The sequence below is a fragment of the Heloderma suspectum genome, chromosome 2, assembly GCF_057233095.1.
Source record: "Heloderma suspectum isolate Gila_16-S chromosome 2, 16-S_ref, whole genome shotgun sequence".
Classification (NCBI taxonomy): domain Eukaryota; kingdom Metazoa; phylum Chordata; class Lepidosauria; order Squamata; family Helodermatidae; genus Heloderma; species Heloderma suspectum.
The window spans coordinates 74105299-74127135 of record NC_139459.1 but is presented as its reverse complement, the minus strand read 5'-3'; the positions used below and the strand labels follow the sequence as shown (position 1 = coordinate 74127135).

The window sequence follows — 21837 nt, the reverse complement described above, 5'->3', positions numbered from 1 at the left end:
TCATAAAACATAATAAAACAATAACAAGAACAATGATAAAATAAAAATTTAACAACTAAAACCAGATAGTGCCATATACGGAATGGCCCCAGTAGAGCCATAAGTCAATTATAGGCCAAGGTAAACAGGTGAGTCTTAGGGCCTGTAATGATATAAATGTTATATGAGGAATATGCAACATTTATAGAATTCCTTACTTGATGTATTTTGTGTTTTGCCATATAACTCTGTATCAGGAATGGAATATCTTCTAATGCTGTAATGAAAGACATCCATAAGTGCTTCAGAATAAACTATGTCAGCATATTTATCCCAGTTTTAAATCAGCAAGTACCCTTATTTTCAGTTCCTTCCTTCCTTGTTTTGAAGGATTCGATGAATATCAGTTAGACCAACAGTGTGCTGTTGGCTGAGAAACCCCATGCAATCCTCCAATTTTCTCTCCCTGCTTACAAGTCGTGGAATGTTCTTGTTTTTATTGCTGATTTACACATGTTCTTCATCAAAGGGTGGGTAGTCACTCTGAAACTTTGGAACTCTATCAATTGTTTTCTAATCCCTTTCCCAAGATGAGAGGATAAGTCTGTGCCTTGCAATTTCATCCTTCATACTGATCCTTCAGATAACTCATGAGATGTTGGGGATGCAAATTTGAGATCCAGCATGTAACCTTGGAACATTTTCATATAGTGTCATAGTGTAATTTGTTATTGCAGGATTGTTGATATGTGAGACTGTGTAGGACCTAGATAGCTGTGATAATCTAGTTCTAACTATCCCTAACATGTGAACCGGCTCATTTAGTCTTGGACTTACTTATCATGGTTGAGCAGGTGAATCTAAATGCTAAAATAATTATGGCTATCAAGTGCGATCCAGGGAGGACAGAGAAGGCTCAATACATGCAGCTCTCTAGATCTGCGACTGAGCTTTTTAATTTTGCCATATAGGTGAAACACTAGAAAAGAAATCCAATAGAAATGCATTATCCATGGTATCCTGCAATTCTGAAACTTTCTTCCCTTTCAGGATTGCCAAAACAGGAATATAACCACATTTTGGAAGTGTTGGCCAAGTAAATTCATTTACGAATTGCAAATCTGGAAAGCATTACCATGATGTTCAGTTCTTTTCATTTTAGTTTTAAAGTACACTAGGGATATGTTTAGCAAGTTCTAAAACGATATTTTGCGTGGGTGTTCTCACACACACACCCCACTCCAAATATAGATAGGTGAAATTTCTTTTCCAAACACCTTGATCCTAAACCAGTCAAACTGTATTATTAACAAGGTTTAAAAGCAAATTCAGATAATTAGGAAGATAATTCTGGAGAATGCTAAATTTATTTTTTAGATTATATGTTGCTTGTCATACATAAATGGTAAATGAAATCCCAATCCCAATAGTGTCTGACTAGAAGGGAAGGAACATAACTCCCTGACATCTCCAGGTAGGGCTGGGAAAGACTCAAGTCTGAAACCTTTGAGAGCCACTTCTAGTAGTCAGTACTGAGCTAAATGAGCCAACAGTCTGACTTGCAATAAAACAGCTTCCTATGGAAGAGTATTTCACTTCTAGGCCAATGGATACAAATGACAAGTGAGCCACAGATACAAAATTACATCATCATATTTCTACAAAATGTAGAAATCACCAATGTAAAATACTAACATTGGTTCTTTTGCTTTTGTGCAAAGTACTAACATGTTCTTTTCTACCCTTAATGCATGTGTTTTCTACCCTAGCATTGGTCTTTTCTACCCTTAATGTGTGTGCACATACAGCAAACTGTTAGAAGGTGGCATTTGGAGAGCCAGGGCCTGCAGGAGAGGCCACCACCACCACCGGGGAAGAGGTGGGCCTGCTGCCGCCGCCGCTGCTGCCGCCGCCGCCGCCGCCGCCACCACCACCACCACCTGGCCTTCCCTGTGGACTCCGGCCTGGCATTATTTTTAAGGGGATTTTTAATTGTTTTGTGTGTGTGTGTGTTTTCTTTTTCTTGGGGGATTTTGTTGTGGTTTTAGGGGTCGGTAGCCTGCCTGATAGGCGGGAACGAGGGGGCATGTGTCCACCTGATGGAGGCAGTGGGGGGAGTGTTGGGGGCCAGAAGATACCGAGGCTGGGCGGCAGGCGCTGGCGGAGCGCTAGGGCAGGCCATGCCAGGTAAGGGGAACAAGGGAGAGATGTGTAGTATCTGTCCCCTGCCCCGGGCCTGTCCAGAGCCAAAGGATGGCTGGGGAGGCGTGACCCCATCTTCTGGCCTTCGTTTGCTGCTCTGCAATGCCAGGTCTGTTACCCAGAAAACCTCCCTCATCCATGACATGATCCTGGATGAGGGTGCAGACCTGGCATGTATTATGGAGACCTGGCTGGCCGAGGCTGCTGCTCCAACCCTTGCAGCCATGTGTCCAGCTGGATTTTCGTATGCACAGCAGCCAAGGGCTGGGGATCGGGGAGGGGGAGTGGCTGTTATCTACCGAGAGTCCTTGGTCTTCACCAGACCCCCTCTCCAGGAGACCAAGGTTGCTGAGTGCATGTACTGGAGGTTGGGCCTGAAGGGCAGTCTGGGGATTCTGCTCGTGTACCGTCCACCCCGCTGCGCAACTGACTCCCTGGCCGAGGTGCTTGAGGTGGTCTCTGATGTGCGTGTGCAGTCCCCTAACTTACTGGTGTTGGGGGACTTCAATGTACATTCGGAGGCCATCCTCACAGGAGCACCTCGGGACTTCATGGAGACCATGGCCTCCTGGGAGCTGCACCATATTCTAACTGGGCCCACCCATGTAGCCGGTCATGCACTAGACCTTGTGTTTGTTTCTGGAGAAGTGGGGAGTGATCTGGAAGTCGCGGGTATATCCACCACCCCCTTGTCATGGTCAGATCACTATCTGGTGACGTTGGACTTCTCGGTTCCACAACCCCTCCGCAGGGGTGGAGGACCCATTAAAATGGTCCGCCCCAGGCGTCTTATGGATCCAAATGGATTCCTGAATGCGCTTGGGGATTCTCTGGGGCATGCCAACGGCCACTCGGTCGAGACCCTGGTGGGTGGCTGGAATGCCGCAATCACTGGGGCATTAGATCAGGTGGCTCCGAAACGCCCTCTCCCCCTGAACAGGGCTCGGACTGCACCATGGTTCAATCCGCGGTTACGAGCTCTGAAACAGGAGGTGAGACGGCTAGAGCGCCAGTGGCGGATGTCTCGCTCCAAAGATGATCAGACATGGGCTAGAGCTGTATCTTCAGCCTATCACGTGGCGGTGAAGGCAGCAAAAAAGGAATATTATGCTGCCTCCATCGCGTCTGCAGAGTGCTGTCCCAGGAGGCTGTTCCAAGTGGTCCGGAGCCTGGTCGGTCCTGTGGCTCTGGAACCACTGGAGCATTCTAAGGCCTCCTGTGAGGCCTTGGCAAGGCACTTTGCAGATAAAATTGATCAGATTAGGTGTGTTACGCTGCATGCTGTGGATACAGTTAGTGAGCAAGAGGCAGCCTGTGGCAAACCGGTTTTGTGGGATCGGTTCCAGCGTCTTCCTCCTGATGAAGTGGACAAGGTGCTTTCATCGGTACGGCCGACCACCTGCTTACTTGATCCTTGCCCATCTTGGCTCATTATGAGCTGCAGAGAGAGACTGGGTGAGGGGATCAAGGCGGTGGTGAACGCCTCCCTTGAGGAGGGAGTGATGCCATCAGCCCTCAAGGAGGCAGTGATAAGACCACTCTTAAAGAAGCCCTCCTTGGATCCTCAAGTTTTGAACAACTTTCACCCAGTCTCAAATCTGCCATTTTGGGGCAAGGTGATTGAGCGGGTGGTGGCGGTGCAGTTGAAGGCATACTTGGAAGAAACTGATTATCTAGACCCATTTCAGTCGGGCTTCAGGCCTAGGCATGGGACAGAACCGGCGTTGGTCGCCTTGGTAGATGATATGAGGAGGGCTCTGGATAGGGGTGAATGCTCCTTCCTTGTTCTCCTCGACCTCTCAGTGGCTTTCGATACCGTTGACCACAGTATCCTCCTGGACCACCTGGAGGGGTTGGGCATTGGGGACACCGTATTGTGGTGGTTCCGGTCCTTCCTCTCCGGCAGGTACCAGAGGGTAGCACTGGGAGAGGAGGTTTCGGACCCGTGGCCACTTACTTGTGGGGTGCCACAGGGTTCCATCCTCTCCCTGTTGCTATTTAACATCTATGTGAAGCCGCTGGGGGCTAGCATCAGGAGGTTTGGGGTGCAGTGTCATCAATATGCTGATGACACGCAGCTCTACCTCTCGTTTAAATCTTCACCAAGGTTGGCCGTAGAATCCCTGTCCAAATGTCTGGAGACGGTGAGTGGCTGGATGGGGAGGAATAGGCTGAAGCTGAACCCTGACAAGACCGAGGTACTTTTGGTGGGAGACAAGAGGAGGCTGGGGGATGTTGACCTGGTGTTGAATGGGGTACGGCTACCCTTGAAAGACCAGGTCCGCAGCCTGGGGGTCATTTTGGACTCCCAGCTGTCCATGGAGGCTCAGGTGTCAGCTGTGAGCCGGACAGCGCTGTATCAACTCCATCTGATACGGCGGCTGCGCCCCTTCCTTCCCGACCATCTGCTCCCATCGGTAGTACATGCCCTGGTCTCCTCTCGTTTAGACTACTGTAATGCGCTCTACGTGGGGTTACCCTTGAAGACGGTTCGGAAGCTGCAGCTGGTACAGAACGCGGCGGCTCGCCTGATTAAAGGCAGCCGCCGGCGAGATCACATCACTCCAGTGCTGAAGGAGTTGCACTGGTTACCAGTTGTTTTCCGGGCCAAATTCAAGGTGTAGGTTTTGACCTTTAAAACCCTATATGGTTCCGGCCCAGCCTATCTTAAGGAGCACCTCCAGCAACACCAGACAGGCCGCTTAACAAGATCAGCCTCGGATGGCCTTCTCTCTGTCCCATCAGCCAGGACAGCTAGACTGGTGGGGACGAGGGAGAGGGCCTTTTCTGTGGTGGCCCCCACTCTGTGGAACTCCCTCCCTAGGGCACTCCGTCATGCCCCCTCTTTAATGAGCTTCTGTCGTGCATTAAAAACGTTGTTGTTCAGGCAGGCATTTGGGGTGGGTTAGGGTATTTTAGAAAATGTTTTTATTGTAGAATTTTATTGTTTTAAACTGTTTTTATTGTATGTTGTACATCGCCCAGAGTGGCTGGGTGACCAGCCAGATGGGCGATTAATACATTTAATAATAAATAATAAATAAATTTAAAATTGAAGTGCTGCTGCAAGATGCACTTAGTAATTTAAGACCCCAAACTGCAATCTGAAAACAACGTTCTATCTGATATATCTTAGTTCAAGATCTTTGACAGCCAAACTGACCCAATATGAAGACCCATTTCTTGCACCACAAATCCCAGACAAGGGTCTACCAACATTTTTGGAAAATCTCCAAGGAAGGAAGTTGTATAACCTCACTAAGGGCGTAATCCTATGCATGTTTAGACAGAAAACAAGTCCTACAACTCCCAGCATTCCTAATCTGGAGAATGCTGGGAGTTATAGGACTTTTGCTGTCTAAACATGTATAGGGGTTGCACTCTAAACTGCTTAACTCTACTACATTGCTATTACAGGATTTTTTCAAAAAAATGCCCTAAATCTAACTTCCTGTAATTTAGACCTACTGCATCTTATCCTGTTCTTAATGATATGATACATAATTGTTCTTTATTTCTATTCAAATATTTCAAAATATTTGAAAACTGCCAAAATGTCCCCTATCAAATTTATTTTCTCTAAACTAAGCATTCATAGAGAAATGCAGACTCTTCTAACATGCCCATTTTTCACTGAACTTACCAGATCCAATTCCCAGTAAGCATACAAAAAAAAATATATGGAGCAAGAAGCTGCCCTCCAGCGAAGAACTCGTAGGATGTGTATTCATAGTGTATGATTTTTAAAAAGTAAGGCATAATTGCTAATCTTTTACCATGCAAAATCAAATCAGATCTGATTATATGCATACTACTTGGCTGAATAATCTGTTTATCTTAAACAGCAGTCACATTCTAATATGGAACATAAAGTCTCAATGTTCACCAAAATAAATGGGAATGGAAGCAGTTCTGTGTGTCATATGAGTCAGAAGCCCCATATCAAAACTAAAATTTAAATCTCAGTTTGTTCTACATTCACAATTTTAAAATGTAATCAGAATCTGGGTCTTGCCTTATTTGTTTTGGAACTGACCAATGAAAACAATGTCCATAACTGTATTTGTATAAAGTGATAAAATTCAAATGATGTCATCTCCTTGTTAATTCTATGTTAAAAGTTTTACAAATGTGATTGGTGAAAAATATAAAATTTCAATTATCAGCACATCTATTGCAAAAATCTACTTGAAACAAACTAATCATGAACCATAAAATTGCTCAGAGTTTTACTCTATAACACAACAATTATTTCTAGGTCAACAAACATAAAATAAAGATTATGTTTTACCCAGAGAAAATTATATGCAAATAATCTACCAAGATGTTAGTAATTTGGCTGTGCTGACCTAACATAGTTAAGATTCACAAAATTGGAAACTACTTTTCAGGTTTGGTATAATGCATATTATTTTACCAACCTGACGATGACCACTATTATTATTATTATTAAGCTATGAATGTACATGGCTCTTCAAAAAGTACAAGAAAAATCTAAAATTCAACACCGAGATGATAGCAGAGGAAAGGGAGAGGGATGGAAAGGTGGATAAACAGGGAAAGATTCTAATTTTTGGATTCTAAATTTTTACTCCATAATAGACTGGAATGGAAGCAAGAGCTTCCATTCACAGAAGGAGAGATTTGTGCACAGAAAGACCCCTTCAACTATCTGAACTCTCTTTCCATGAACAGAATGAAAGCTGAGGATCCAAACCTATGCACTAGGGATGAAGGAGTTGTGCCAAAGGCTTTATGGAAAAAAGTAGGTTTTGAGAAGGTATTTTAAGGGAGAGAGAAAAGTGGCATCATGCAGGTGTTCTGGGATGCAGTTCCAGGAATCTAGAGCATCAAAGTGAAAACAATGGAGCTCATTTGAGGGAGCAAAAGCCCTTCAGACTGCTGAGGGTGGTAGAGCTTGAGAAGTGAAGGTTACAGGCTAGGAAGCAGTAGCAGCTTGTGGCCAATCTGACTTGTGGGGTGGAAAGCAGAGGCGATATGAGAGAAGAAAGATAAGACAGCAAGTCCATGGAGAGCTTTGAACAAAGGATTAAGATCTGTGCTGAATCTGGTATAAGAATTGTTATTTCATACGAATGCCACTTATCTTTTCTTGTTGATTATGACAGTTGAGCTTTTAGCTTTTGAGAACTTGATACTCTTTTGCTCTCCTTTAAAAAGCAAACAAACCAAAAGAGATAAATAAGGAATGTTTTGTATAGCAAGATTATGTAATATATGCAACCAGTCAGAACCCAGAGTCCTGTTATATATAGCAGATATAACCTAGTAAATACCGAGTCCTATGCATGCTAGGAATAAAGTCTTTGTGAGTTCAGTGGGATTTGGGGAGAGCTGCACTACAATTACAGATTTCTTTGCTTCAAAACAAAATTGGGAAGTGACAATTTGAAGAGAACAAACAATGTGAAGGGAGCTTAACCCTTCTACCACCTGTCTCCTTCCCCATAAACTCCTCTCACAAACTCAACAAGGTTCCAGGTGTGTGGTTTACCTTGCAAAGGGATGGCCCTAGCTCAGTGGTAAAGCACCTGCTGTCAAGTCTCCACTTCTAAATCGCAGGATAGAGGTGCTACTGGAGGCAAATGTTTTCTTAAATGTGTTCTCATATAATTTGCTCCTGAGCCTTACTTCTAGTAATTGTGCCTAGAATTGCAGACTTAACACTCTTTTATTAAAGGTAAAATAACAAATGAAGCACACTGGGACATTTTAGGCACTCCTTGCCCACAGCAACTGTTTCTGCAACCCCCAAAGATGTTGCAGCTTTTCATGAGAGTTGGGGAGATACCACCCAACTTCAGCATCGAGGTCAGTGCAAGGGGCTGCAGCTAGAAGCAGAAATTGGGAAAGTCCTCTGCCAAGGCAAAAACACTTTAGGCTCTATGAGCCCCTGTCAGGAAGGATCCCAAGGCAGCAGTGTGTATACATTCAAGAATACTCAATGTTGTTTCACAAGCTATTCTTTCACTTTCACTTCATTAGTAGTAAGGCAACCAAATACAGGTTGTAGCCAGTCATACACACTTCTAAGAATAAAACATACATAAAATAGAGCCTATCATATACAGAGAATAAAACATACAACATCTTAAGTCTTGAGGTGGGTCAGATAAGCTTTTCTAAGCTGGGCAGCCTTCACTGCAAATTTAGCTGTATTAAACTCACAGGCTATTCATTTACTATTCATTCACAGAAAAAGTTCTACAGAGAGAAACTAAATTCTGCCTTTTAGTGTGTCATTAGTAGAGTTATAGCTATAATAACCTAAAATGACATTTTCACTTACACTGATAGAATTTTAGAGATGTAAATAAAAGACATACCAATGTAAGAGAAGACAGCTGGATCCTTTAAAGATTATTATTTTCTGTGTAATACTAGCCTATGGAATAACCACGACCCATTCAATCAAAACCCACTCAAAGCCAAAGATTTACTGGTGTCCCCTAAAATGTAGCGAACTTGGGGTTTAATCAGGAGCAGGCTCTTGGAATAAATGCAGTGCAAGGTAAACCTCACACCTGGTTTAGCATAAATGCTGCACAAACCACTGGTCCATCCACCAGTGGAGCAGACACCACTGGCAGAATTGTCTGTCCTTCTTTCTGCACACAATCTAAATCTGGTTGGTAGGGTTGTGAGGAGGGGAGCTTCTGGGACAAATTTTAGGGCATGTAAGAAGTGCAGTGTGGAGGAGAGGAAGGGGAAGTCTACTCATTTGCCATTGGCTAGAACCCAGTATTAAGGAAAAGGGTGCAGATGTATGCTTTCCTCTTTTCATCTGCAGGACAGAAGTAACCTCAGATTTATGGGCAGACATACTTTGAAGCAATGACATCTTATGCTAAATTATACTAGTTTTCTCCCTTTACTGGGGTTGTTTTCTCCTAGTTAAACACTCTTTCATTTAACCTCAGCTGCCTCATAGGTTCCTGCCTCCATTCACAGAGTTGCCCCTCTGTGAATGGAAGGGCTCATTCTGTTGGCAGAAAGAACAAGAATCCAGCAGAGGCTCCAGTGGAAGGAAGTGGGATGGTGATTCATTCAAATTCCTCCCTCCCCTACAGCCTTCAGGGCTACCTCACATACTTTTCTGGAAGGGCCCCAGCCCTCCAGAGCAGATTTTCAGGGGAAATTGGCAAAAATAAAAAATCACACACCTTTCCATCCATGAGACCACCCAATTCATGGAGTTCCACTCTGCGCAACTCTGGATCCAACTTATAATATTTTATTCATGATAAAAGGAGACCTAGGCCTTCAGTTTGCTTTAAATTTAACTTTAAATCCTGCTAAGTTTCATAGTTAGTTTACTAAACTGTGAATATATTTTCTATTCACTGAAGCACCTATAATGAAAATATCTACAATATGGTTCTTTGTTATTTCAAGGCTTATTTTTATTTTTCACACTAGTAAGAACAGAGTAATTCCTCAATGGGCTTATTTATTATAGAGAGTGTCATGGTTTGTGGATTTTTCTACTTGAGAAAATAGATATATAAAGAACATGGTGCTTAATTAATTAATGTGGTAATTTTGGAATAAACTTTGAAACTCTAATGAACATGAGCTACAGCTAGTCTCTAGTAGTATTAATAATAATTGTGCATCTTGTACTTTGCATAGTGATATGAATGTTATCCAGTACAAAATATCTGGCAACAAAGGGTTCAAGTATCTGAACCTATAATTAATCAGTCAGAAGATCTGGGTCACGGGAAGGTTTTTTTATATATATAAAAACCATGAATGGTTTAGCTTTGTCTTTTTTTTTTTACAAAGTAACACATGAAGCTATGAATTTTAGAACCTTACTCATTCATTTATTATAAATATGTGTCTAATATATTAAAGTTGCTAATATGGGATGGAAAGTTGTTAAAGCTGTTATTTGGGAGAAAGTCCCACTGAAAAAGATAGGATGTACTGCTAAGTAAATATGGATAGGAATGTACTGTAGATCTAACAAATCTCTCTGCAATTGTAATTATCAAAGCTCAAAAATGTGTAGGACAAGCTTTTTACCATGACCTTTCTATTTCTGAACACCAAGAAACAGAAAGAGGCAGACACACTCATTAGCTAACTTCTTTAGTGCTTGTCAGAAGCACTTACAGTGGAGATCAACAATCAAATAAACAATTCCAATTTAAATTCCCTGTTTCTTGTTGTGGTTATGAGAGTATCAATCTGTAAATGAGAGTATTAAGTTGTATATATTTTTCTTCATGTTTCAGCTGTCCCATCTGAACTACAACACAGACTACTTGTTATTTTCAAAACTCTCAGTCAGATTATCAGATCATCAAGAACCAAAAGCCCATTTACAAATTACTAAAATCTTAATAACCACTGTATTTTTTTTTTAAAAAAACATATTAAGCATTGCAGTAACCACCAAGTAATATTTTGCTCTGAAAGATATGCAGCTACATCCAACCCTCATGTGAGCAGAAGTCCACTCACATGACAGGACTTCCCTGTCCAATCCTCTCCGCTGCAGCTCTCCACCCACACTCCAAATCTGCTCCAAGGAGTCTCCCAACTCTCTGGAGCAGATCTGTGGTGCATGTGAGGGGCCACAGGGGGGAGGGGAAATCTATTCTTCCAACTGTTCCCTTCCTCTAGCAGAACACCACCACTGGATACAACCCATGCCTCCCACATGCCCATTGGACCATAGCCCAATGGCAGCATGTGTTCTTTGCTTGTACAAGATCCTAGCCATTACCATACTAAGATGAAGGATCTCAGCAAAGATGACAAACAACCTTACCTGACAGAATCTGAAAAGGTAGTGCTAAGGATTCTTGGTATCCCGCAAGCACCATTGGACTGACTTGTTACAAGGTAGTCCACATGTCTTTCATTCGTCTTCCTATTGCACAGAAAATATTCTACTAAATATGCACAACTGGCTTACAAACCCATCAAAATCATCGCCATCTGGATAACTCACACCAAATTTACTGAATAATAGTACATTTCTGTAAATCTAAGGAAATAAATAAACAAATATTTTGACTTTCCGTGAACATTGATGATATGGCTACAACAAAACAGTACTAAATAAGGTGTCATGTGTATTGCATGCAAATACAGCTCTTTTCTCCCATTTTCACTTGAACATATGTTAGTGACAACACTGAAAATCAAGCAGACACTAATCCTATACAGAAAAGTAATCAAATCTGCCCTAGCTGTTATTCTTCAAACCTATTTTCTTTCACATTCATATGCATATGTTTTTAAAATAAGCAAGAATTTGGTGATTCTAAGCAAGCACCATATCACTGAAGGTACTATTTGTAAATCTTCAGCTGCAAATCATTATTTCCATTTCAGTATTGTGCAGGCACCATTGGACTGAATTGCTATAAGGCAGTCCATATAACTTTCATTTGTCTTCCTACCACCTATTTTTTTATTTATTGCATTTATATCCCACCTTTTTCCTCTTGCAGGGAACCTGAGGCAGCTTACATTATCATCCTTCTCTCAATTTTATTCTCACAACAACAACCCTGTGAGGTAGGTTGGGCTGAGAATGTGACTAGCCCAAAGTCACCCAGTGAGCTTCCATGGCCGAGTAGGGACTATAACCCAGATCTCCCAGCACTCCAACACTCTCACGACTACACCACACTGGCTCTCTGATTGCACCTATCTGAAGGTGCAATAATATGGCCAGTTTCTTGGGAACTACCGATATTGAACTCAATGGGACTTACTTCTGACTACATATATAGGATAGCACAGTATCTATACTTCCTTTGGAAAAGGTAGTGATAGGCTGTTAACTTGCCATATTCTAGAAAGGGAAACCTATTATCCAATGTACCAACATGATCTAATTCACAATAGCTCCTCTTTTTTAAAAAACGTAGTTCTTAATCTTCACTTTAAAAAAAGGCATCAGTTCTACATTAGGATTTTCTGTTCAGTCTGCATGTGTTTGAGATTCTTATTGAAGCAAAATATATATCTCCCTCTGTTGGCCTAAAGCATAATCTTCATATTTCTGCCTCAGTTTTAAAAATTATAGTTATAATAGTTCATTCTTTAAACACCTTGAACAACTTTATAACAATTAATTTCTAAAGTATTATGAGCATTCATGACTGTGCTCCTTTATAAATCAAAACAACTTTAAAAGTTTTCACAACATGCCAAGTATCACTTTCTGACAGAGATGCTATTTCTTCTGCCAAATGCAAAGTTCCATGCACATTTATTGCAGCAGAAACATTCATTTGTTTTGCTCATAGATTTAGAACATGAAGATTAAGCTGTGCCCATATGTCAGTTTTCTAGGCTTTGAGAAATCTTCTGAATTGGCTAAATGAAACAAAACTAAAAAGATTTCGAAGTGAGTGGTCATGACCTCTGAATACCTTCTACAAAAAGGTGAGACTTGTTGACTCCACTTGCAAATTTCTCACATTTTCCTTTATGTTTTGCCAGATTAGACAGACAGCAAATGTAGCATGTGTACGCAACATGTATGTACATGAAAAAGAAAAGAAACCATTCATCTCTCTTCAACAAATAGATTGCATCAGGGTCTAAATATTCTTTTTGCTAAATGTTTACATATGTACACCTGATATGTACATCAAGAAAAGATATTTACAGTCAAGCCTCTGCATGTCTACTCAGAAGTAAGTTCCATCAAGTTCAATGAGACGTATTCATTGGTAAGCGTGTATAGGATTGCAGCCTAAATTGCATAAACAAGAATAGACAAAACTTCTGTTACTCAGAGCTGTCCACAGTGCTGAACAGGAAAGCAACATTGTAGAGAGCTGATCTTTTTATAGAAACTGAGCTTAACCCTCTCGCCCCCAACAGCTTAGATATTTTATCTAAACTCAACCAGGATTATAAATTTGTTCCAGTACAATGAGATGTATAGTGAAACTCTTCATCATCTTCTCAAAAGACTAGATAGACTGACTACTGATGTAGGTTTATATGCTATCTAAAAGCTTTGTACCAGAACTAAAAATAGTCATTTCAAATGCTTAGAAAAATGAGACTACAGATGGGTTTGAACTTTCTACCACTAAGATCTCTAGGGAACATGATACTGAAAAGCCCAAGGAAACAATTTGTACTGGATAATTTCATATGAGAGTTTCAGGAACTAGAATGACCCCCTCAGATCTCATTCTTTATCACAAGAGTGTCATCATTTGGTAATCTAATGTTCTTGGATACAATGTAGTGCTATATCCTTCAAAATGAGAGCATGTTATTGCAGTACACTCAGAGAAATATTTTGCCATTTCCTGTTCTTGCTAACTTATACTATATTGATTAAATTTTCTTGAGAAAGCCTTTAAATAATCAAAGCCTATCTAGATAACATATGAGGTGGAATCACATAATCCAAAGGAGATCATGTTGTGAACTTGAAATTATGGTCAGAGAGAAAGAAAAACATGGTTCTTTTTTTAGTTTGCCCACAAAGATTTTCAGTGCACCAACTACTTTTTAACAACATTAATAACAAATATTTCAACTATGGTAAAATAAAAACAAAAAACTCATCATTTATTGAAGATCCCTTCAAATGGGTAAGATCTAGAAGTAATTACAGAACTGTAGTAAAAGTTACAATTTATTGCATAAAGAAATGTTTGCATAAACATATGTCTTACAATAAAAATAGTCACCAGTGCAAAGTATTTATAAAGTTGCAATTCCCTAATGTATTACTGAGTCCAAACACAAATGCTCTAGAATCAACACTTTTAATATTGATGTTCAGGTCTGCTTCTCTGAATTTGCTGGGAGAAGCCACTGAACTGTAAGTAATGCAGTTACAGGCTACTCAATCCTATGAATGTTTACTCAAAAGTAAGTTTCATTGTGTTCAAGGGGCTTGCTTAGGTTAAGTATGCAAAGAATTGCAGCCCTTTATTCATTTTTGATTGAATTTAATTGCATATACCATATTTATTTACAAATGAAGATTGATCTTTTTAGAAAATTGCTATAAATCAAAAGTCTGTTTAAAGAAATCAAAAATATATACTTCAGATCTGCTCTATGTTAATTTACTAGTAAAATTTTATTCATTTTCTTTTATGACAAGCAGTAAGATTTTAAAGCTTCATCTGACTCTGAGGAGATTATTTTATTTTCAGCATTGAAAATGCTGTAATATTAGTGTACTAATATTACATTAATATTAGTGTAATCTGGAAAGTATTATCAGATTTACTGCAAATTTCTGTATGAAGAAATGTGGTTATGATCCCAAGTGAAAAAGATACAAAAATTTAGATTTCTTTTATAATACATTTTAAAATATTGATTTTTCATAGATTCCTCCTCTGTGTATTAAGATGCATCAAAATCACCTTTTGGGGGAAGGAAGGGTGTTTAAGACTACAATCCTATACACACTTATCTACAAGTAAGACCCATTGAACTTAGTGCTTACATCAGAGTAGATATGTATAAGATTACACTGTTAATGTCTTTATTATTATCATCACCATCATCTAAATGCACTCTCTACTAAAGCTGCTGCAAATCAAGTCAAGCAGATCCTATGACCTTGAACCAAAAACATATACTCTACCTGGATAACAGCCTTCAGTATATCTAGCGCAGTTTTAAAATGCCCTAAAACACTATAAGTTTACATGTTGGTATTTCCTCCATCATTATGAAAAAATCTTGTCTTTTGAAAGACTTTAACTATGGCCACAAATCTGATGTAATCAAACTTGCATAGCATTATATAGGGGTACACGGTACCCTTCACATGACACTTTTTCTACATGGAGATAATTTCCATGAATGTAATCCTATACACACTTACTTCAAAGTAAGTACCACTGAAATTATTGGGATTTACTTCCAAGTAAACATACACAGCACTAGGCTGCATGTAGGGAAAAACACATACACTATCACTTGTGAAATATAATTGCTTATTTGTTTTTTGCAAGTAGACAAATCAGGAAGCCACAGTTGATAAGTAAGAAAGTACTTTTTACCATTCAGAGACAATCTCCTTGGAGGAAAAAACAATGTCTTAAGAGAAACATCTCTTAATCTCAAGATTAATTGATATGAAAACTAAGTTTATTCAAAGAAAAAGCTAAATGTCCACTATTTAACCATGGTTGTGCTTTTGTGACTTTTAAAAATATTCTTATAGTTAGTCGTTAGGAGATTGCAGTTCTTGTGACACTTATGGATGGAATTTAAATGTATATTTTCTTGAGCTTTTTTCTTTAACAGGTATGTCTTTGTACATTTAACACAGCATCACCAAGGTCTGATATTTAGAGGTGACTGGAGACTGCACAGTTAATCATGTGATCCTGTATGGATTAGCATAACATGCAGTTAAGGTAGAAGGGCAGGCATTATATCTCTTACTTTTGCATCAATGAATTGCCTCTGATGTCAGGCAAAGCACAACTAACACATGCAGACTATCATACTCAGACACTGGAGTAACTAAAGCACCTAAGAGGTTGCATTAACTATTAAGTAAGAATGCATCAATGCAGTCTGCTTAGTTTCACAGAAATGTCCTTGAAACACAGGTAGCAGCGAGCCTCAGATTTATAAGTGGAACATACCTGAATTTCCCTTGCGTGGTATACAATAATCAGACCAAGCAGAATGATTGTAGAGAGGCTAATAAGGCATTTTAGGGCTAATGAATACAGCGACTCCTGCAAGAAAAAAATAGATACTTTTTACATTGATCTTTTTGCCCTTCATCTTGAAGATTGTAGAGGGGAACACAGGCTATCTGTTGCTAAAAAGAGTTAGGTCACTAGCTGGGTCTTACTCTCCTAAAAAGAGAAAAGCGCCAATGGTTTAAAAATAATAATTAAAGTGGAAACTCATTGTTGTAGCAGAGGAGCTCAGTGCTGGAAACAGATGAGCTCTTAAGGGTCTGCCAAAACAATGGGAAATAACAGACCCCCACCCCAAAAAGTTATTCTCAGCTCTAGCGAAATTGGACAAGTATTTTTGGAATTAAAGCAATCAAATGGGCTGTAGGCTTGTACGGGATACTGAAACCATCAATGCAAGGCATTTAAGCAGGTGCCTTTTCAAGTTATTATCTTATCAAGGCATTACCCAATGCAGCATGGTAACAAAGAGACAACATTTAACATACAGCTGTCGCTGCTCTGTTTAGGAGCTACAAGCTGCAAATGCCTGTAAGCCAGATGCAGGGTAAAAGGCATTCATTCAGAGTTTATGGATGAACAAGAATGATACAAAGAAGATTAGGGAAACCTTACTAGGCTAACTTCTATTGGTTCTACAAGTCAGAAGTTCCTGCCTTATACATTGAACAGTGTAATGTATAATGCAACAGAAGTACATTCCACATTTGTTCTAAAACAAAGCATGGATGGGTGGCCATTCTAAATATCTGCAGAAAATGCAAACAAGTTGGACCAAGCTACACACCAAGGTACTCAAGAACACTGAACACTATTTCCATAATAAGTCGTTGAGAACTGAAGCGATTGTTATCTACAGTTCCTATGGTAGGACTGTCCCAAAGACTTCCTAGTTGGAACTTGGGGAGGCTGTTCCCTGTGGCGACAGCAGTAGGAATCTGTGGTTATGCAGTCATTGGAAATTACTTCCACAAGTAAACGTGGATAGGATTGCAGGGTTCGGCCACATTCCCAAAGGCATTCCCTTAGAATTAATTTCCACATTAATTTCGTTGGGGCTTTCTCAATAACTACTGCATCTTATGAAATGGGCACTGTCCACTAAAGGTTATGTTCTAATAAAGGTGTTACTCTTTAAGGTGGCACAAGGTTTAAGAGATTATTTCTAGGGAGAAGAGAGAGGGAGGAAGTATATAAAGGGGGCCGAGACAACTGAGAAGGCAGAAGGGTATCTAAGGAGTAGGTAAAATAAAACGAACAAGAAAGGAACAAGAAAAGAATGATGGAGAAAAAGGGGATGGAAAGGAAAACAGAGAGAAGGGAAAAGTGGGAAAGCAAGAATGGGAAAGCAATGAAACAAGAAAAGGTGGGCTAAAAAGTATGAGAAAAAGCGTACATATTTGGAAAAGGGGAAGGGCGCAGGCGAGAAGGGACGCGGGCGGCGATCGGGCGAGATACCTTGGTGTAGGCGCCCCACGACAGCTCGGTCTCAATGACCATGACCACGATGCCGAACATGCCGAAGATGAGCGCGTAGTCGCTGAGGCGCTTCCGCTTCTCGAAGAGCGCCCGGCGGTGTCCCAACTTGTAGCCGATGTTCTGGTTCTTTTTCTTGCTGGATTTGCCGCCGCTGTTGGTCTGGCTGCCGCCGCCGCCGCCGGAGCCGTAGAGCGCCAAGTTGTTGGAGTTGTTGTGCTCGGGCTTGGACACCACGATCTCCGGCCCGCCACCCGCGGCGGCGGCCGAGGCGCTGGGGCTGGAGTGCGGCGGCGGCGGCGGCGGCGGGGGCTGCAGCGGCTGCGACTCGGAGTCGAGCTCGTGGAGGTTCCTGCGGGACGAGCTCAGGTTGCTGAGCGGGCGCATGACGCCGCCGTTGTACCTGCAGCTGCTCATGGCTATTTCCGTGAAGGGGTTGCTCTCCCGGCGCTGCTGCTGCTGCTGCTGGCCGCTGCCGCTGTCGCTGCCGGCGCTGCTGTTGGGGCTGCCCGCCTGCTGCCGCCGCGCGCCGCGGCCCTGGTGGGAGTGGTGCTGGGGCTGCCCGGGCGCACTGGCATGGCTGGAGGGGGTCAGCTCGCTCACGCTGAGCTGGCTGCCCCGGCGCGACGAGGCTGCGGAGCACGAGAGCGGCGAGCCCCGCGTCCGGAAGGCGCCCGACAGGGGCGACGACGTGCGGAGCAGCAGCGGCAGGTTATCCCCCGCGGCAGCCGCGGCCCCGTAGTACGCGCAGCTGTTGCACCGCAGGCACGGGCTGGGCGGCGGCGGCGGCGGCTCCTGCTTCTCTTGACTCTGCCGCTGGCAATGCGGGTGTGGGCGCTGCTGCTGCCGCCGCCGCCGCTGCTGCTGCTGCTGCTGCTGCTCCGAGCAGAAGCCCGGCTGGCACTGCAATGGTGTTTCCATGTCAGAGCTGTTAAAGCTGCAGGAGGACCAGGCGGTGGTGCACCCTGCGCAATGCGTTACGGTCGGCAGAGGGGAGTCCTGTTGCCGCCACGACGGGCCCATCCCGGCTCCCGTAGAATCCAGGCGGCGGGTCCGATTGGTCGGGCGTACCAAAACAACGGGCATCACGTCACCTGCAAGGGGGGGGGGAGCTGCAGCGTGAGGAGAAGAGCGCGCGAGCGGCGGGAGAGAGAATCCCAGGAGCGGCGCGTGCCGCTGCTGGTGCCCGGGGCAGGCAGAAAAGTGGCCGCGCGCGCTGCTCCCCTTCCCCCCCCCACTTCCTCCCAGTTTCTTCGTCTCCGGGGGGGGGGGATTCCACCTGCCACCGCCAGACAGTCACTGCAGTGGCAGCCTGGGCGGGAGGAGAGGAGCTGTCACCAGCACCACCCGCTGCTGTTGCGAGAGCTGCTCAGACAGGTAAGGGTTATTTTCCTCCCCCCACACCCTTAATCTGGGCTCTTCCAGGGGCGTTTAAACCAGGGCTTTCCCCTCAAAGAATTACTCGGCAGCCTAAAATGGGCACTAATATATACGAACCACGCACGCGCGCGCGCACACACACACACACACCCGGGAAGGAAGAGCGTGGTGGTCTCTTATCCCATCCCTTCTCCCCCCGCCACCCCCCAAAGGCAGAGTATTAATAACTTGGCATCTCCCTGTCCTGCCCACGGCTGCCCCAGGCTGCTCCGCGAGTGTGTAGGCGACGTGCGCGGAAGCCCCCGGCGAGGCTTTAAATTGGTCTTCAACGCGACCAGTTCCTGAGCGGCCCTGGAGTCGTGCCCAGCGCCCCCACCTCCACCAGGGCTAGAAGCCCGACGCATTTCATTCGAATGCGCAGGCAGCGGGGAGGAGTCGCAGGCAGCCCGCTGGCCGCGCTAGGCGGGCAGCCTCGGCCAGGGAGCGCAAACCGGTCTTCGGTGTGATGTAACTGCGGGGTGCCTCGAGCGGGGAAAGGGAGGTTGCGCGCGTTGCGAGGAGGCGGCGGTCCTCGGAGCGCCCGCTGCGCACATGAAGCGCGGGCAGAGCGCAGCGGCGCCGAAATGCGGCAGTCGCGACGCCTGCTAGAAAGGAATCCGGCCCACAAAACTCCCGCTCCGGTGTAATTCCACTGACGTCTGCGGGACTGGTCCGGAGCGGGAGCCTCGGGGACTGCGCGAGGGAAAGACCGCCGAGGCCGAGGATTCCCGGCTCTGCACAAAGGGAAATCCCGGAATGCCCGCGCGGAAGGCGGTGCTCGCGCGCCGCCGCCTGTTCCGGAGAGGAAGCCGGAGGGCGCTTCCCCGCTGCAGGGGAGGCGGAGAGGGCCCTCAACGCTTCCGGGGCCGGCCGCCGGCGCCTCGTCCCCCGGGGCGCGCGGCCAAGCCGAGGCAGGGCCGGCCGTGCCGCGGCGCGGCGCGTGTGACCCTTTTGCTCGAAAGCGGCGCGCCCGAGGCCAGCCGTCGCGGCTTCGGGGAGTGGCGGGAGCCGGGCGAGCTGCAGGCGCTTCCGCCGCCGGGGCTGCGCAGTGGCGCGGGGAAGCCCTGGCAGGCGCGGGGCGGGGCGGGGCCGGGAGCTGCCTGCCGGCTGGGCTGGGCTGGGCTGGGCTGGGGGCGGGGGGTTCCCCCGGCCTCGCGAGCGCGCCGCCGCCGCCGGAGCGAGGGCCTCGCCGATCGCGCACATTTACGCCTTTTCCGGAACATGTCGAGCGGCGTCCCGCTGCCGCCCGTCCTGTCTTCGGCTGCGCCAGGGGGTCCAAGCCGGCGATTGAGCGTGCTGCAGCTCGGAGCCGCTGGGAGCTGTCCAGCCTCGGCAGATCCCGTCGAGCGGCCTCGCTGTCCCCAGGCGCCTTCCGCGAGGGCTTCCCTTTCGCCTCGTGCGGGGGGACCCTGCAAGACACACCCAGGAGACGCGGCGTTTGGTCAGCCCTTGTCTCTGTGCTGCCTGCCTTACCCAGCTTTGCTGTTTCTGAAAGCCCAACAGAATGCGAGGCAGCCACTCGAGAAACCTCTATAGATCTGGGCAGATAAGCTTCCTAGGTGAGAGAAATTTTAGGGATGTACGAAAGTCACTTACCTGTAACGAAATTTGATTTGCAGTGGGGGGGAGGCGTTCCGTCCCTCCCCCCCAAAATTCTGCCCCCGGGGGGGAAGCACTCTGTCCCTCCACCCCTGAATCCTGGCCGGCCGGGCTGCAAATGGCGGCAGACATAGCCGCCGCCGTTTGCATCCCTGCAGTCAGCCATGATAGGCTACGTAAATGTTTACGTAGCCTATCACGGCTGAGTAAAAAAAAACAAAAAAACCCCACGCGTACGTAAATGGCAGCACCCATGGGCGCTGCCATTTGCATTCCTTATTTTGGCACGTGTAGTCTAGGTAAACATTTACGTAGACTACGGCGAAAATAAGGGGAACGCAAATAGCATAGCGTCTACGCTATTTGCGTTCCCCTTATTTTCGCCATAGTCTACGTAAACGTTTACGTAGACTACGTGCCAAAATAAGGAACACAAATGGTGGCGCCCATGGGCGCCGCCATTTGCGTATGTGCGGGGTTTTTTTTTTTTACTCACCCGTGATAGGCTACGTAAACATTTATGTAGCCTATCACGGTATTTTTTAAAAAATCTAGCCGTGATAGGCTATGTAAATCTTTACGTAGCCTATCACATTTTTTTTTTTTTTAAACTGGAAATGGTGGCGGCAGCAGCCGGTCAGAAGACCGGCTGCCGAACCGCCGCCGAACCGCCGCCGGAGCCACCGCCGCCGCCAGAAGGATTCGCCCAAGGTAAGTCCCGGGGGCAGACCGTTTCGCCACCAATTTTGGGGGGCCGAATGTGCTGGCATTCGGCCTCCCCAAGATTCGTGGCGAAATTCTCTAACATCCCTAGGTCAAATACAGAGAAAAAGGTACCACTTTCAAGCCTTCCTCCTTCCATTTTAAAGAAGCAAAATACAGTCATAGATGCCACCCTCCACTTCCCTCTCTCAGCCCTTTTCCAGACCTGAACTGAAAAACATCAGTGTAAACGTTGCAATGTATTTCTGAGGGTGTTGAACAAAGGCATGTTGTGACCAGGGCCTGAGAAAAAGAAGAGTATTTTAAATTAACATATGTGTACATTGTATGTATGTATAGCTCGCGTCATCATCTGCCTTTAATTTATTTATTTTTTGTGTGAACTTTCAGCCTTTGGTATTGAGTTGGATCAGAATATGAAATAAATAAATGAAATATTCTAGACCCAATACTGTAAATGTGTACGTATGTCATCCAATTTTTGTTCATGAGTAGCCCTTTCACTGAGGCTACTTCAGTGTATCCCATGCAGTATTCCTATGACCATCTGTAGTACATGATTAAAAGCTTATGTTGCACAGAACTACTTCTATTGTCTACATCTTACACTAGATAAAATGAGATTGCAGTGGAATTTATGGTATAAAAGGAATGTGTGACAATAATAATGAGGTTATGTGGCTAAGACATTTACAGGAAAGGGAATTAAGCCCATTTCACAAAAACTCACTGTTATTTGTTC

The 21837-nt window shown here is 44.5% G+C and overlaps 1 protein-coding gene and 1 long non-coding RNA gene across 2 annotated transcripts in view; one reads left to right on the top strand and one right to left on the bottom strand.

Annotated features, from left to right (window-relative positions):
* The window catches only part of KCNN2 (potassium calcium-activated channel subfamily N member 2), a 111154-nt gene extending 91158 nt beyond the window's left edge, over positions 1-19996 (bottom strand). The window contains exons 1-3 of the mRNA XM_084832092.1: positions 19975-19996; positions 17337-18448; positions 15816-15911 (exon numbers count right to left, since the gene is read on the bottom strand). Of these exons, the coding sequence (XP_084688218.1) occupies positions 15816-15911; positions 17337-18448; positions 19975-19996 (1230 nt within the window). The remainder of the gene's footprint in view (positions 1-15815; positions 15912-17336; positions 18449-19974) is intronic.
* The window catches only part of LOC146352356 (uncharacterized), an 88991-nt gene continuing 85588 nt past the window's right edge, over positions 18435-21837 (top strand). Inside the window, exon 1 of the long non-coding RNA XR_014787349.1 lies at positions 18435-18731. This is a non-coding gene — a long non-coding RNA (uncharacterized LOC146352356). The remainder of the gene's footprint in view (positions 18732-21837) is intronic.